Source organism: Hipposideros armiger, unplaced genomic scaffold (assembly GCF_001890085.2).
Source record: "Hipposideros armiger isolate ML-2016 unplaced genomic scaffold, ASM189008v1 scaffold_3, whole genome shotgun sequence".
Classification (NCBI taxonomy): Eukaryota; Metazoa; Chordata; class Mammalia; order Chiroptera; family Hipposideridae; genus Hipposideros; species Hipposideros armiger.
The window spans coordinates 8,670,774-8,683,453 of NW_017731353.1; the positions used below are offsets into that span (position 1 = coordinate 8,670,774).

General features: G+C 48.1%; 1 protein-coding gene across 1 annotated transcript in view; it reads left to right on the top strand.

The window, feature by feature from the left end:
- Positions 1–2,964: 2,964 nt before the first annotated feature.
- Positions 2,965–12,680, top strand: part of CAMSAP1 (calmodulin regulated spectrin associated protein 1) — a 58,833-nt gene continuing 49,117 nt past the window's right edge. Inside the window, exons 1-2 of the mRNA XM_019641960.1 lie at positions 2,965–3,027; positions 3,339–3,429. Coding sequence (XP_019497505.1) covers positions 2,965–3,027; positions 3,339–3,429 — 154 coding nt within the window. The remainder of the gene's footprint in view (positions 3,028–3,338; positions 3,430–12,680) is intronic.

The window sequence follows — 12,680 nt, forward strand, 5'->3', positions numbered from 1 at the left end:
TTGTCCTTCAATCTTAGTTGTGGAGGGCGCAGCTAGCTCAGCTCCAAGTTCAGTCGCCATCCGGCCGCCCATGGGTATCTCGCGGCCGCTCAGCTCGGGTGCAGCTCACTGGCCCATGTGGAAATCGAACTGGGGACCCTGATGCTCAGAGCTCGTGCTCTTAACCAACTGAGCCACTCAGCTGGCCCCTAAATTGAGGTTTTGATGTGTGTGAATTGGATTGATAAATTGGGGTTTTGATGTGTATGAATTGGATTGACAAATGGGGGTTTTGATGTATGTGAATTGGCCAATTGATAAATTGGGGGTTTGTGTGTGTGAATTGGGAGCCATTGGAGGATGCTAAGGGGAGAAGCTGTATTAAACCTCGGCTTTTCAGAGAAGCCTCTGTCAGTGGGTTAATGCCTGTTGGAGACACATCCCAGACCCCACCAGGGGAGTGTCGCTGCCTCCCTTACCCGTTCAGCATCCGCCCCTCTCTCAAGCACCAGTATCCATGGCCTTGCATCATAGGTCTTTGTGTGCATGGCCATGCCTGACACTCTGTGGGCCTTGAGAGGCGCGCCGAGGACCCCACACTTCACACTTTGGACCAATGATTGAAGTATACCTAACATACAGTGAGATGCGCACACCTTAGGAGTACAGTGTGATGACCCCAAACATACACACCCCTGTGGACAGGACCACGAAAACAAAGTACAGCCATCACTGCCGAGTGTTCCCTCGAGCCCCTTCAGTCAGTCCCAACACAGAGCCTCGCCAAGTGCTCCTGTCACTAGTGACTGGAGTTGTGTGTGCCTACAGTCATACATCAGGTGGCCTCTGCGAGCTCCCTCCCACAGTGTCATGGCTTTGAGGTCCACCCACGAGCAGACGTTCCTACTGAGCAGTCGTAGTCTTTGTCGTCGGTTGCCCACACCTTACTTCCTCATTCACTTGTAGTGGGTACATGCGTTGCTTCCAGTTTTTGTCTATTATGAGTAGAGTGTTTGTGTGGACGTATGTTGTCACGTGTCTTGGATCAATACTTGGGCATGGACTTTCTGGGTCATATTCGTGTGTTTAACTGCTCCCTTTTTTCCCAAAGTGGCTGTGTCATTTTTATTGCCACCAGCAGAGGGAGAGAGTTCTAGTTGCTCTGCGTCCTTGTCATCATGTGGCGTTGTCAGTCTTTACTTTTAGCCGTTCCAGGGGATGGGTTGTGACCTCTCTGTGGTTTCCGTATGCACTTCTTGGGGATTAATGATGAGCAGCGTTTTTTTTTATATGCTTTTATTGGCCATTTGAATCTTTTTTTTTCCTCTGTGAAATGTCTTTTCAGACATTTGACCAATTTATAAAAAATATTAAACTTCTATTTTGAGACATTGTATTTTAATATGCAGTTTTTAAAAAGTTTATACAGAGAGATTCTGGGTGGGCTCCCTTTCCCCAGTTTCCCCAGTAGCAACTTCTTGCAAAACCATAGTATAATACCACACAACCAGGTTAGTGACATTGTATACTCCAGATACAGGACATTTCACCCCCACAGGGGCCTCTTCTGTTTGAATTTGAAGTGAGTTTCTAGTTTTTGTGGCTGTATCACCATTATATGTACCAATGTTCTTTCGGGGCGGCCTTTGTGCGGCGCGGTCGCTCCCGAGCGGCCGGGCGCGGGCCGTGGGGCGGGGGTCGCGGGGTTGGGCTTCGGCTTCGCGGGGTCGGGGTCGCGGGGCCGCGCCTCCCTGCTGCTCCCGCGTTCGTGCGGATAGGGCGCGAGTCCAGAGAAAACGCTGGGTACCCAGCCGTTCTTGCCGCTTACAAAACTTCAGCTGCGGAATTCCCGAACGAGAAATGGCTTTTGCGTGGATTGTGCTTGATGGGAAACCTTACGCCCGGTCCTGTCCTGCTGTGAAGCACTGGGTCGCCTGGGGGTCGGGCTAGCTTGTCAGCCCGAATACGCCCAGTGGGTTAAGACTCTCTGACTCCCATCTGTTGGAATTTCACGGACCAACGGATTCCCGTGATTGCTTGGCCCGGAAGGCTTTCCTTACTAATTTCAGGTGCTTTGTGTTAGGTGCAAAATTAAGAGCTAATACCGTGTCGTCCTCTTTCTTTCAATTTGAAGCATTTTTTAAAAATTGCCTTATTCTGGGGGAACACATTCCTGTTTGTAGAGTGGGACCGAGATGGAGAGAGCACCCTTTTCGGGAGGAGTTTGGTTGACCAGTTTCCAAACTTGCTGAGCAGGCGTTTCCTTGAGTGGGACCTCACCAGTTGGAGTGGCCTGTGCCACAGCCAGACTCAGTCATGAGGATAAACACGCTCCGCGGGCCACAGGATTAAATGCATCACCTGATTTTAAGTCGAGATTCTAGTGTGCAAGGAGAGTTTTCCTCTGTTTTGCGTTTTCAGTTTCAGAATTCTTGTTTACGGCTCCATGAACTTGATTCATTTTCTGTATAGTGCCATGGGGAAACGTTTGCCACGTGCATGAATTCACGTGATTTGGGGGAAAGATGGAATTGATAAAAAAAAAAGTAGATGTAAAAGTGTATATAGATTTTAGAGTAAGGGGTAGAGAGGAGCACCGGCGTGGCCGCGCTGCGCCTAGCAGTGGGTTTAAGGAAAAGCACGGGACGTTGACCTCCGGGCTTGTGTGGCCTGCGCTCACACGCACTCACTCTTGTGCTGGCCGTTGGTTCACCTTTCTGTATAATTCACCACAGACGTTCACATCACGGATCTGTGTTGTGTAGTTGGACGTGTTTTGCACCTTTCAGTGATGTTTTCTCTGAGACTGCTTTGCTCCACAGTCCGCCCTAGAGCCTTCCCGGCCTCATGCCCACTGGCCTCCGTGCTGCTGTGCACTGTTGCACGGGAGGCCTGCCCACCGTCCTGCTTGGGCTCCATTCTTTGCTCTAAGCCCAGTGCATTCTCTGGCCTGGCTGCTGGGGCGCCTGTGCAGGCCTTGCTCTCATGTGTGTTGAAGATTTTGCCCGTGAAAATGGCCACGGCTCTGCTAATGTGCTGGAGACGTGGGTACTGGAAAGAAGCCCTCTCCTGGTCTGCCCTCCAGGCTCTGTAGCCAAGTGCGTGCGTTTCTGTCCTGTTGCATTTGACTTTGGCATTCAGCGTGGGATTTGTCAGCAATCTGGAAATAAACGTGTGTCTTTCTCAGTGTTACTGTTGGGTCAGTCTAGTTTTATTTCCAGTACCCGGTCGCTCTTTAATCCTTGTTGACTCATCAGATAGGTAATTCAAAAGCTGATGTTAAAATGGGCTCTCCAGTTTTGACATTATTAAAGGTGAGTATTTATAGAACAATGTGAGCAGGAGCTGAAGGAGACTAGGTGCCCGCTGAGGACCTAAGGCTGGATCGCAGGTGCCCGTCAGGCACCCCATCTCGGCTGCCATGTGGCTGTCGGACACTGATTTTCAGAGGTCTGGCCTCCGTCCCTTTTTGCTAAATAGGAGGGCTTTTCCGTTCTGTACCTTGCTTTGGGAAAGGGAGCAGACGTAGGGTTTTCCTGGTTGAGAAGCGATTCCATCGATGTCGTTGGCGTGGGGTCACGCATGCCCAGGCAGTGGGGCCAGTCCTTCAGAAGCCTAGGCGGGGAGGGGACTTTGGTAGGGTGGTATAGATTTTGTCCCCTAGACTCCTATTCCAGGGGCCCTTCTTTGTTTCTTCTGGACGTCTCCATGTTCCTCCACAGCTTAGTCTTCGGTGAGTTAGACATGGTTCTTTCAGTCTGCACGCTTTAATCGGGAATCAGTTTTTGAGGGGTATGATGGTAAAAGTGCTTAAATATTTTACTTGTTTATGTGACTGTTCACGAAGTAGCCCAGTGTGACAGTCTTTTCACTTGTGCCAGAGTGGGAAGCATGGACACCCCAGGGCGCCAGGCTCTGAGGCTGCCTACTTGTTTTGCCTTTGCCTTTTGGGACTCTCAGTGTCCACGGGCCACTGTCTGCCATTTGAGGTGAGTGGGGAGACTCGGAGAGCCCCTGTGGCTGGGCCTTCAGGTGGCATATTGTTATGCAGACCGTTTCCTTCCACTTTCTTCATGTCGGAACCACAGCCAAGAACTGTGGCCACCTTGTGCTGCTGTTTTGGGATTCTTCCCCTCCTTTTGGGGGGTAACTCATTTCATTGACAGTGTTTTAATTATTTTTTAAGAAATAATATATTGGGCATGTTGAAAGTTATTCATTTAAAAGTCTTACTGTAAGGAGTAGAACCTGCTCAGCTGGAATATTTTATGATGTCCTTTTGGGTGAAAGTTGTAGTAAATTGGTAAAAAAGTTAAAAGGGTGGCTTGAAGTAGTTTGTTTTACAGAATAGAGCACTGACTGGGGCTACTGTATTCCTGGGTTTTTATTTTAGTCCACGTAGGAAACTTAACAGTATCTAGGTCTCAGTTTTGGGGTTTTGAGTAAGAGCTTTTGTTACCTTTCAAGGACAATGTTGAAAAAACCCAGGGAAAGTACTAGAGGGCACCCACTATTTGCAGTCATGTTGCTATGTAGCGCAGTGGTGGTGATGTCACCCTTGGAGGAGCCCTGGAAACTGAGTGGAGTCTGACCAACAACTCACTACGGGGCTGAGCTGCCCTGAACAGGGCAGGACCAGAAGGGTCACCAAGATCAGCCTTCTCGTTTTACTGGCAGCAAAGGGGTGGAGAGGCCATGGGGCTGTCCAGAGTGCACTGCTAGTGAGGGGTTGATGCTGTCATCCTCTCCCTCTCTGGTCGGAGTGAGCTTCTGGTTGGGGAACCGTGTTGTGGGGTGGGAAATACTTGCACAGATGCCTTGGCCTCTGCAGCCGTGGATGGGTGTCTGCTCCAGCTGCTGCTGCGCACGGGCTCATGTGGGCCCCAGAAGAGCTAGGACTCTCTGCTTAATTTACATTAGGAGCAAAATCCCTTTGTGTCAACTCCAGGAGGCCACCACCTTGCTTTGTTGTGGTGACACTTGGTTAAAATGAATGGCAGGCTCAGAACCCCTCTCCAGGCCCCAGAACTGGCAGTGAAAGCCAGCTTCTGCTTTTGTCCCTGGGCTAGTGGGAGCACAGCCGCCACGCAAGTCTTGAGGGGGACAACCCCATTCATAAGCATACTGTTACATTTTTAATGTGACAGTTTGCTCAGATTATTGGTTTATGAGTTTACCCTGTACTTTTTAATAGCCTTTTGATCCTAGCAAAGGACTCTGAGTGCTTTTGAGATGCGGGGGAGAGGTTTATAGAGCAACCTATGCGCATGTGCTCAGTGGTACTAGACACTGGGGGGGTCGGGGTGCTGGCATAACTTTCCTTCTGCTTGGGTGCATTGAGATCTACCTGGTGTCTACCAGGGGTTATGACTGTCCTGCTTATGCCATGTCTACAGGACAGAGTCAGTGCTCACCCGTTTGTCAGCTGAATAGAGGAGCTGGTGACAAGTGGGACACGTGAAAGAGAAAGGTGTGCTTTATACTTCTGGCCTGGTGGCCAGACATGATGTATGTGTATTGCTAAAGATGTATCCGTCCGCACATGCTCTCTTTCCTGTCCTGATGCCGCAAGTTAAATATTTTATTTATTTATTTTTTTAGCTGAGCCATCCTGCCACCTGTGGGCAGTTCAGCGGCTGCTCAGCTTGGGCCGGGACTCGAACCACTGTTGCTTAGAGCTCAAACTGTTGAGCGAGCTCTTAACCAACTGAGCCACTCGGCCGGCCCTACGCAAATTAAATATTAACCAAAGAGCATAAATCCATCTTTAAGTTCTAAGTTTGAGTGACTCTCATAAGGGTCACCACTGTTGTGTTCCAGGATGTTAAATATATGCAAATGTTCTTCCAACAAGCCCTTAATACTTTCTTCTTTGTATTACATTCATCTCCTGATAGCTCCTAGGCTTCTCCCACTATTGATTGCTTTTGTGGCTGTATCACCATTATATGTACCAATGTTCTTTTTTACTTCCTAGTTGAACTATTGAAAAACTCATATTGCTGCCATTTTTCATCGAATCTGAAGGTGACCAGGATGGAGCCAGTATTACACTCATTCATCCAATAATAGTTGTGTAGCTATCCTGTGCATAATGGTTTTTGCACTACAGGAAATGCAGGGAGGAGTTAAATGATGCTCTCTCCTTAGTTGCTTAAAATCCTCATGAACTATTGACATATACAAAGGAAAATGAAATAATGCAAGGATTAAAAAGTGCCTCCTGACATCGGTACAGGAGCTGTCTTGAGGCAGAATATGGAGCTGTCAGGTGGATGAATTGGGCCAGATGGCCTGGGCTCCAAGGGGCAGTGGTCGCTGTGGGAAGAGTGCTTGAGGAAGCTTCGTGGGTGGTAGGCTTTGAAGAATGGGTAAGGTATGGGTGGACCCCAAGTCAAGGGGAGGGCATCTGGCCAGGTTCCTTGCACAGTGTTTGTGGGCACTTGATTAGCCTTGTGACAGAGGATTTGTGGACTGAAATAGTAGGTGATTAGTTTAGAAAATGCCTGGGCCAGATTGTTCACGGTGTTCCAAGCTGGCTAGGGCTTCCTTTTACCATATGTGCCTGGGAAAGCTTTTGTGTGTGTCGGGGGGGGGGGGGTGTGATGAGAGAGAGCCCGGCAAGATTCTAGCAGGTTGGAGTGGGTAGAGGCTGTGGGAAGGTGGAATATCTGGGGACTCGTCTCTGTCTGTCCTGGCTGCTGTGTCAGGACACCACACACTGGGGGACTTAATGAACAACAGACATCTACTGCTCACAGCGTTGAGGCTGGAAGTTTAAGATCCTGGCTCCGGCAGCTCTGGTGTCTGCTGAGGGCCTGCTTCCTAGTTCGTGGATGGCTGTCTCCTTGCAGTGTCCTCACAGGGCGGAAGGGACACTGATCCCTTTCATGGGGCTCCCGCCTCATGGACTAGTCACCTCCCAAAACCCCACCTCCTAACACCACCTTGGGGCTTAGGCTTCAGTATGTGAATTTTGGGGACACACAAACGTTGAGTCCATAGCAGGGCTGATGCTGTTTTGGCTTGAAGTGCCACGGCCTGGTCCCTTTAGACTTAAGTGGGGGTGAGAAGGCTGCACATGTTAGAAGACAGAGTCCCTGGGCCTGGGTTGATTGACAGCAGGGTGGGAGCTGGGCACATGGGAGGAAGTCAAGCCTCCCTGGATGGGCATGTTCATAACCTATTCCGTGGAGCTTTTCTATTTTCACGGCTTTGTTACCACATACAGAAATGTCATCTTTGAGTTTTTATTTCTATTTCTGACTTCTTTCCTGTGCTCTTGCCTAGCCCTGTTTTTCTTACTGTTCTTGCTGACTGGGTCACTTAAATATCCCCCAGTCACTCCTCCAGCCGCTTCAAACTCACTGAGCATTATGCTGTGAACTGTGGGGTCCTTGGCACGCTTCTCAGGGCCCATCGAGTGCCGGGCATAGCCGTGCACATGAAAGACCTCTGATGCAAGGCCGTGGACACTGGTGCCCAACAGAGGGGCGGGTGCTGTGGCAGAATGGGTAAGGGAGGCAGAGACGCTCCTCTGAAGGGGTCTGGGATGTTCCGTTCAGGAAAGTGAGGCTGAGGTGTGGCTTCGGTGGGTAAGAACCGGGTGAAGGAAAGGGAACACACAGAAACGAAGATGGGGCGGGGGTGGGGTGTCCTTCATGCTAAGGGAGAGGCTCATGTTCTTGGGATGAAATGTGAATTTAGCTGCAGCAGAGGTGGAAGGTGGCCGTAGGTTAGAAAAGATTCCTAGGGCCAGATCTGGGAATGCCCTGAATGGCTGATTGATAATCTGGGTTTTCATATGTGTGAATTGGATTGATAAATCGAGGTGTTTTTGTTTTTGTTTTTTGTTTAAAGATTTTATTGGGGAAGGGGAACAGCCAAGTTGTTGTCCTTCAATCTTAGTTGTGGAGGGCGCAGCTAGCTCAGCTCCAAGTTCAGTCGCCATCCGGCCGCCCATGGGTATCTCGCGGCCGCTCAGCTCGGGTGCAGCTCACTGGCCCATGTGGAAATCGAACTGGGGACCCTGATGCTCAGAGCTCGTGCTCTTAACCAACTGAGCCACTCAGCTGGCCCCTAAATTGAGGTTTTGATGTGTGTGAATTGGATTGATAAATTGGGGTTTTGATGTGTATGAATTGGATTGACAAATGGGGGTTTTGATGTATGTGAATTGGCCAATTGATAAATTGGGGGTTTGTGTGTGTGAATTGGGAGCCATTGGAGGATGCTAAGGGGAGAAGCTGTATTAAACCTCGGCTTTTCAGAGAAGCCTCTGTCAGTGGGTTAATGCCTGTTGGAGACACATCCCAGACCCCACCAGGGGAGTGTCGCTGCCTCCCTTACCCGTTCAGCATCCGCCCCTCTCTCAAGCACCAGTATCCATGGCCTTGCATCATAGGTCTTTGTGTGCATGGCCATGCCTGACACTCTGTGGGCCTTGAGAGGCGCGCCGAGGACCCCACACTTCACACTTTGGACCAATGATTGAAGTATACCTAACATACAGTGAGATGCGCACACCTTAGGAGTACAGTGTGATGACCCCAAACATACACACCCCTGTGGACAGGACCACGAAAACAAAGTACAGCCATCACTGCCGAGTGTTCCCTCGAGCCCCTTCAGTCAGTCCCAACACAGAGCCTCGCCAAGTGCTCCTGTCACTAGTGACTGGAGTTGTGTGTGCCTACAGTCATACATCAGGTGGCCTCTGCGAGCTCCCTCCCACAGTGTCATGGCTTTGAGGTCCACCCACGAGCAGACGTTCCTACTGAGCAGTCGTAGTCTTTGTCGTCGGTTGCCCACACCTTACTTCCTCATTCACTTGTAGTGGGTACATGCGTTGCTTCCAGTTTTTGTCTATTATGAGTAGAGTGTTTGTGTGGACGTATGTTGTCACGTGTCTTGGATCAATACTTGGGCATGGACTTTCTGGGTCATATTCGTGTGTTTAACTGCTCCCTTTTTTCCCAAAGTGGCTGTGTCATTTTTATTGCCACCAGCAGAGGGAGAGAGTTCTAGTTGCTCTGCGTCCTTGTCATCATGTGGCGTTGTCAGTCTTTACTTTTAGCCGTTCCAGGGGATGGGTTGTGACCTCTCTGTGGTTTCCGTATGCACTTCTTGGGGATTAATGATGAGCAGCGTTTTTTTTTATATGCTTTTATTGGCCATTTGAATCTTTTTTTTTCCTCTGTGAAATGTCTTTTCAGACATTTGACCAATTTATAAAAAATATTAAACTTCTATTTTGAGACATTGTATTTTAATATGCAGTTTTTAAAAAGTTTATACAGAGAGATTCTGGGTGGGCTCCCTTTCCCCAGTTTCCCCAGTAGCAACTTCTTGCAAAACCATAGTATAATACCACACAACCAGGTTAGTGACATTGTATACTCCAGATACAGGACATTTCACCCCCACAGGGGCCTCTTCTGTTTGAATTTGAAGTGAGTTTCTAGTAAACAGCATATAAAGGTATCTTGTGTTTTTATTTGCTCTGCCAGTCTTTTACTTGGTGTACTTAGAGTATTTACATTTAATGTAATTGTTGCTGTTAGGGTTTAAGTCCAACATGTTGTTATTATGTTTTCTGTTTCTTGTTCCTGTTTGTAGTTTTCTTTGCCTTCTTCTGGAGTACTAGATTATTTTTTAGTATTCCACCCTGATTTATTTATATTGTTGTGGGGTATGTCTCACTGGACAGTTTTCTTAGTGGTTGCTTGGGTGTTACAACATACACACCTGACTTGTGATTGATTGTTGACTGTTATTGTTTTACCATTTTCATTGAGATGTGGAAACCTTTTCCACTTAGGTCCCTTTGTTCTCCCCACTTCTAAATACCTGTGCCTTGAGTATCTGAAGGTTTTGTTTGTCGTCAGAAGTAATTTAGAAAACATATAAGTAGAAGTGTAGTCTGCTGTGTTTGCTGTCTTACCCATCTCTTTCCATTATTCTTCCTTCCTTTCTGATGCTCTAAGATTCCTTTTTATCATTTTCTTTCTATTGGAGAACTTTCTTTAGCCATTTTTCTTTTTTTAATTGGGGAGCAGTGTGTTTTTCTAGGACCCATCAGCTCCAAGTCAAGTAGTTGTTTCAATCTAGTTGTGGAGAGCGCAGCTTAGTGGCCCATGCCGAGATTGAACCGGCAACCTTGGTGTTATGAGCCTGTGCTCTAACCAACTGAGCTAACTGGCCGCCCCCTAGCTATTTTTTTTTTTAAGGTTTGCTAGGACAACTTTTTTTTTTGTACTTTGTCTTTATTTGTCTTTTTTTTTTTCACATTTTATTGGGGAATCAGGGAAGGGGAACAGACAAGTTTGCTGTCCTTCTGTTCTTCAGTCTAGTTGTGGAGGATGTCGCTTCACTGGCCCTTGTTGGTATCATTGCGGTCTTCCCAGGTGAGGCAGATCGGTCACTGGCCACTGGATGGCCACTCAGTGGCTCTTGGAAGCTCACACTGGCTGCCGGCTGCTCACGCCCATTGCCAGCCACTCATGGTAGCTTATGGCAGCCCACTGCAGCCTACGCCATCGCCGACGACTCACGGCAGCCCAGCTCCAGGTCGAGCTGTTGTTCACCATCTTAGCTGTAGAGGGCGCAGCGTCACTGGCCCTCATGTGGGATCCGAACTGGGGCCCTGCTGCTCAGAGCTGGCGTCCCAGCTCTTAACCAACGTGCCCCTCGGCCAGCTCTGTCCTTCATTCTTTAAAGATTGTTTCACCAGATGTGGTATCTGTGGTTGACAGTTCTTTTCCTCAGCACTTGAAAAACGTGTGTCACTTCCCTCTGGCCTCCATGGCTCTGAGGAGCAACCCACTGTCAATCCAGTTGGTGCTCGCCCATAGGGAAGGCGTCATTTCACTCTGGCTGCTTCAAAATATTTTGTCTTCAGTTTTCAGAAGTTTGATTATGATGTGTCTCGATGTGGATTTATTATGGTTTATTCTATTTGGGATTCACTTAGTTTATTGAAATCTGTGGGTTTGTATCTTCTGCCATCTTTGGGGCGTTTTCAGCCACGATTTCCTCAAATACTCTTTCAACCCCGCCCATTTTCTCTTTGGGGACTCCAGTGATACAAATGTTAGATCTTTTGTTATTCTCCCACAGGCTCCTGAGGCTATGTTCATTTATTTTTTCAGTGTATTTTTTATCTGTTGTTTAGATTGGGTAAATTTTGTTTATTTTTCCTCAACTTCACTGATTCTATCCTTTGTTATCTCCACTTTACTATTAAGCCCATCCGGTGAGTTTTAAAATTTGTTACTCTGTTTTTCAGTTCTGTATTTGGTTCTCTTTGTAATTTTGTTTGGTTTGCTGAAGTATTTTGTTTTTCATTTGTTTCAAGAGAATTTATAATTGCTTGTGGAATCATTTTTATGATAGTAGCTTTAAAATCGCTGTCAAATAATTACATTTGGCTCATCTTGGTGTCAGTTGATGTCTTTTCTCATTAGAGTCATGCTTTTCCCTGTTCTGGATGTGACATCTTGACTGTTATGTTAGGAGAATCTGGGTTCTGTTGGAATTTTGTGTTGCAGCAGGAAGGCTTGCTGTTCAGGTTCAGCACGCAGGTCCTTGCTTGCTACTGTGGACTGTGGTTCAGTGACAGTCCAGTGTTGAGAGACTTCGTGGTGCCATTCTGGTTTGCTTGGTGCATCTGCTGGGGTTCCCCCTGGCCCTGTTGGCATTGCTTTAAGAGGTAGCAGGAGCTTCCTGGGGCCAGACAGTCTGGTGCCTGTGGGTGGGTGGGATTCTCTGCCCAGGAGACGGAGAGCTTCCAGGATGGGTGCTTGGTTGAGGTAGGTGTCCCAGGCTGCTTGTTAGTGGGGCTTCCTATCCATCCTTCACTGGTTCCGCCAGGTGGCCCAGTGTAGTAGGTGGGACTTCCATTCCACTTGGGGCAGGAAGGAACCCGTTTGGCTTGTCTTCTGTGGCTAAGCCAGGGGTCTGGTACACCTTCTGTTGGGGCGGGTGCGGGTTGTAGGACACCCTGTTTCTGTGCTGTTCTCCAATTCTGGGGTCCCAAACCAGTTTGCCTTCCTCTGCCACCTTTCAGAGTTCTCCTTTGGTTGTCTTTTGAGTTGTTTCAAGGTTTATAGTTGTATGTAGTGGAGAGGAGCAGGGAGAGAGACCATAGCGAGATGTCTGTGCCATCTTGTCCTAACCAGAAGTCCCTTCTGGCTTCTTTAAAAGTTTTTTCTTGGGGTGACCAGTTAGCTCAGTTGGTTAGAGTGCAGTGCTCAATAACACCAAGGTTGACAGTTTGATCCCCACATGTGCCACTGAGCTGCACCCTCCACAACTAGATTGAAGCTACTTGACTTGAAGCTGATGGGTCCTGGAAAAACATACTGTTCCCCAATAAAAATCTTAAACAAAAAAAAAACAAACAAAAAGAAAGTGGTTTTTCTTTGAATTTTATCAGTATTCCTGTGATATTCTTTGGTGTGTAGATTCCCTTTTTTAAAAAGATTTTCATTGGGGAATTTGGGGACGGGAACAGCGCTGGGTAACCGGGGGAAGGGGAACAGACAAGTTGCTGTCCTTTTGTTCTTCAGTCTAGTTGTGGAGGACGTTGCTTCACTGGCCCAGCCGGTACCATCATTGCGCTCTTCCCGGGCGAGGCAGATCAGTCGCCGGCTTCTGGACGGCCGCTCACGCTGGCTGCTGGCTACACATGGTAGCCCATG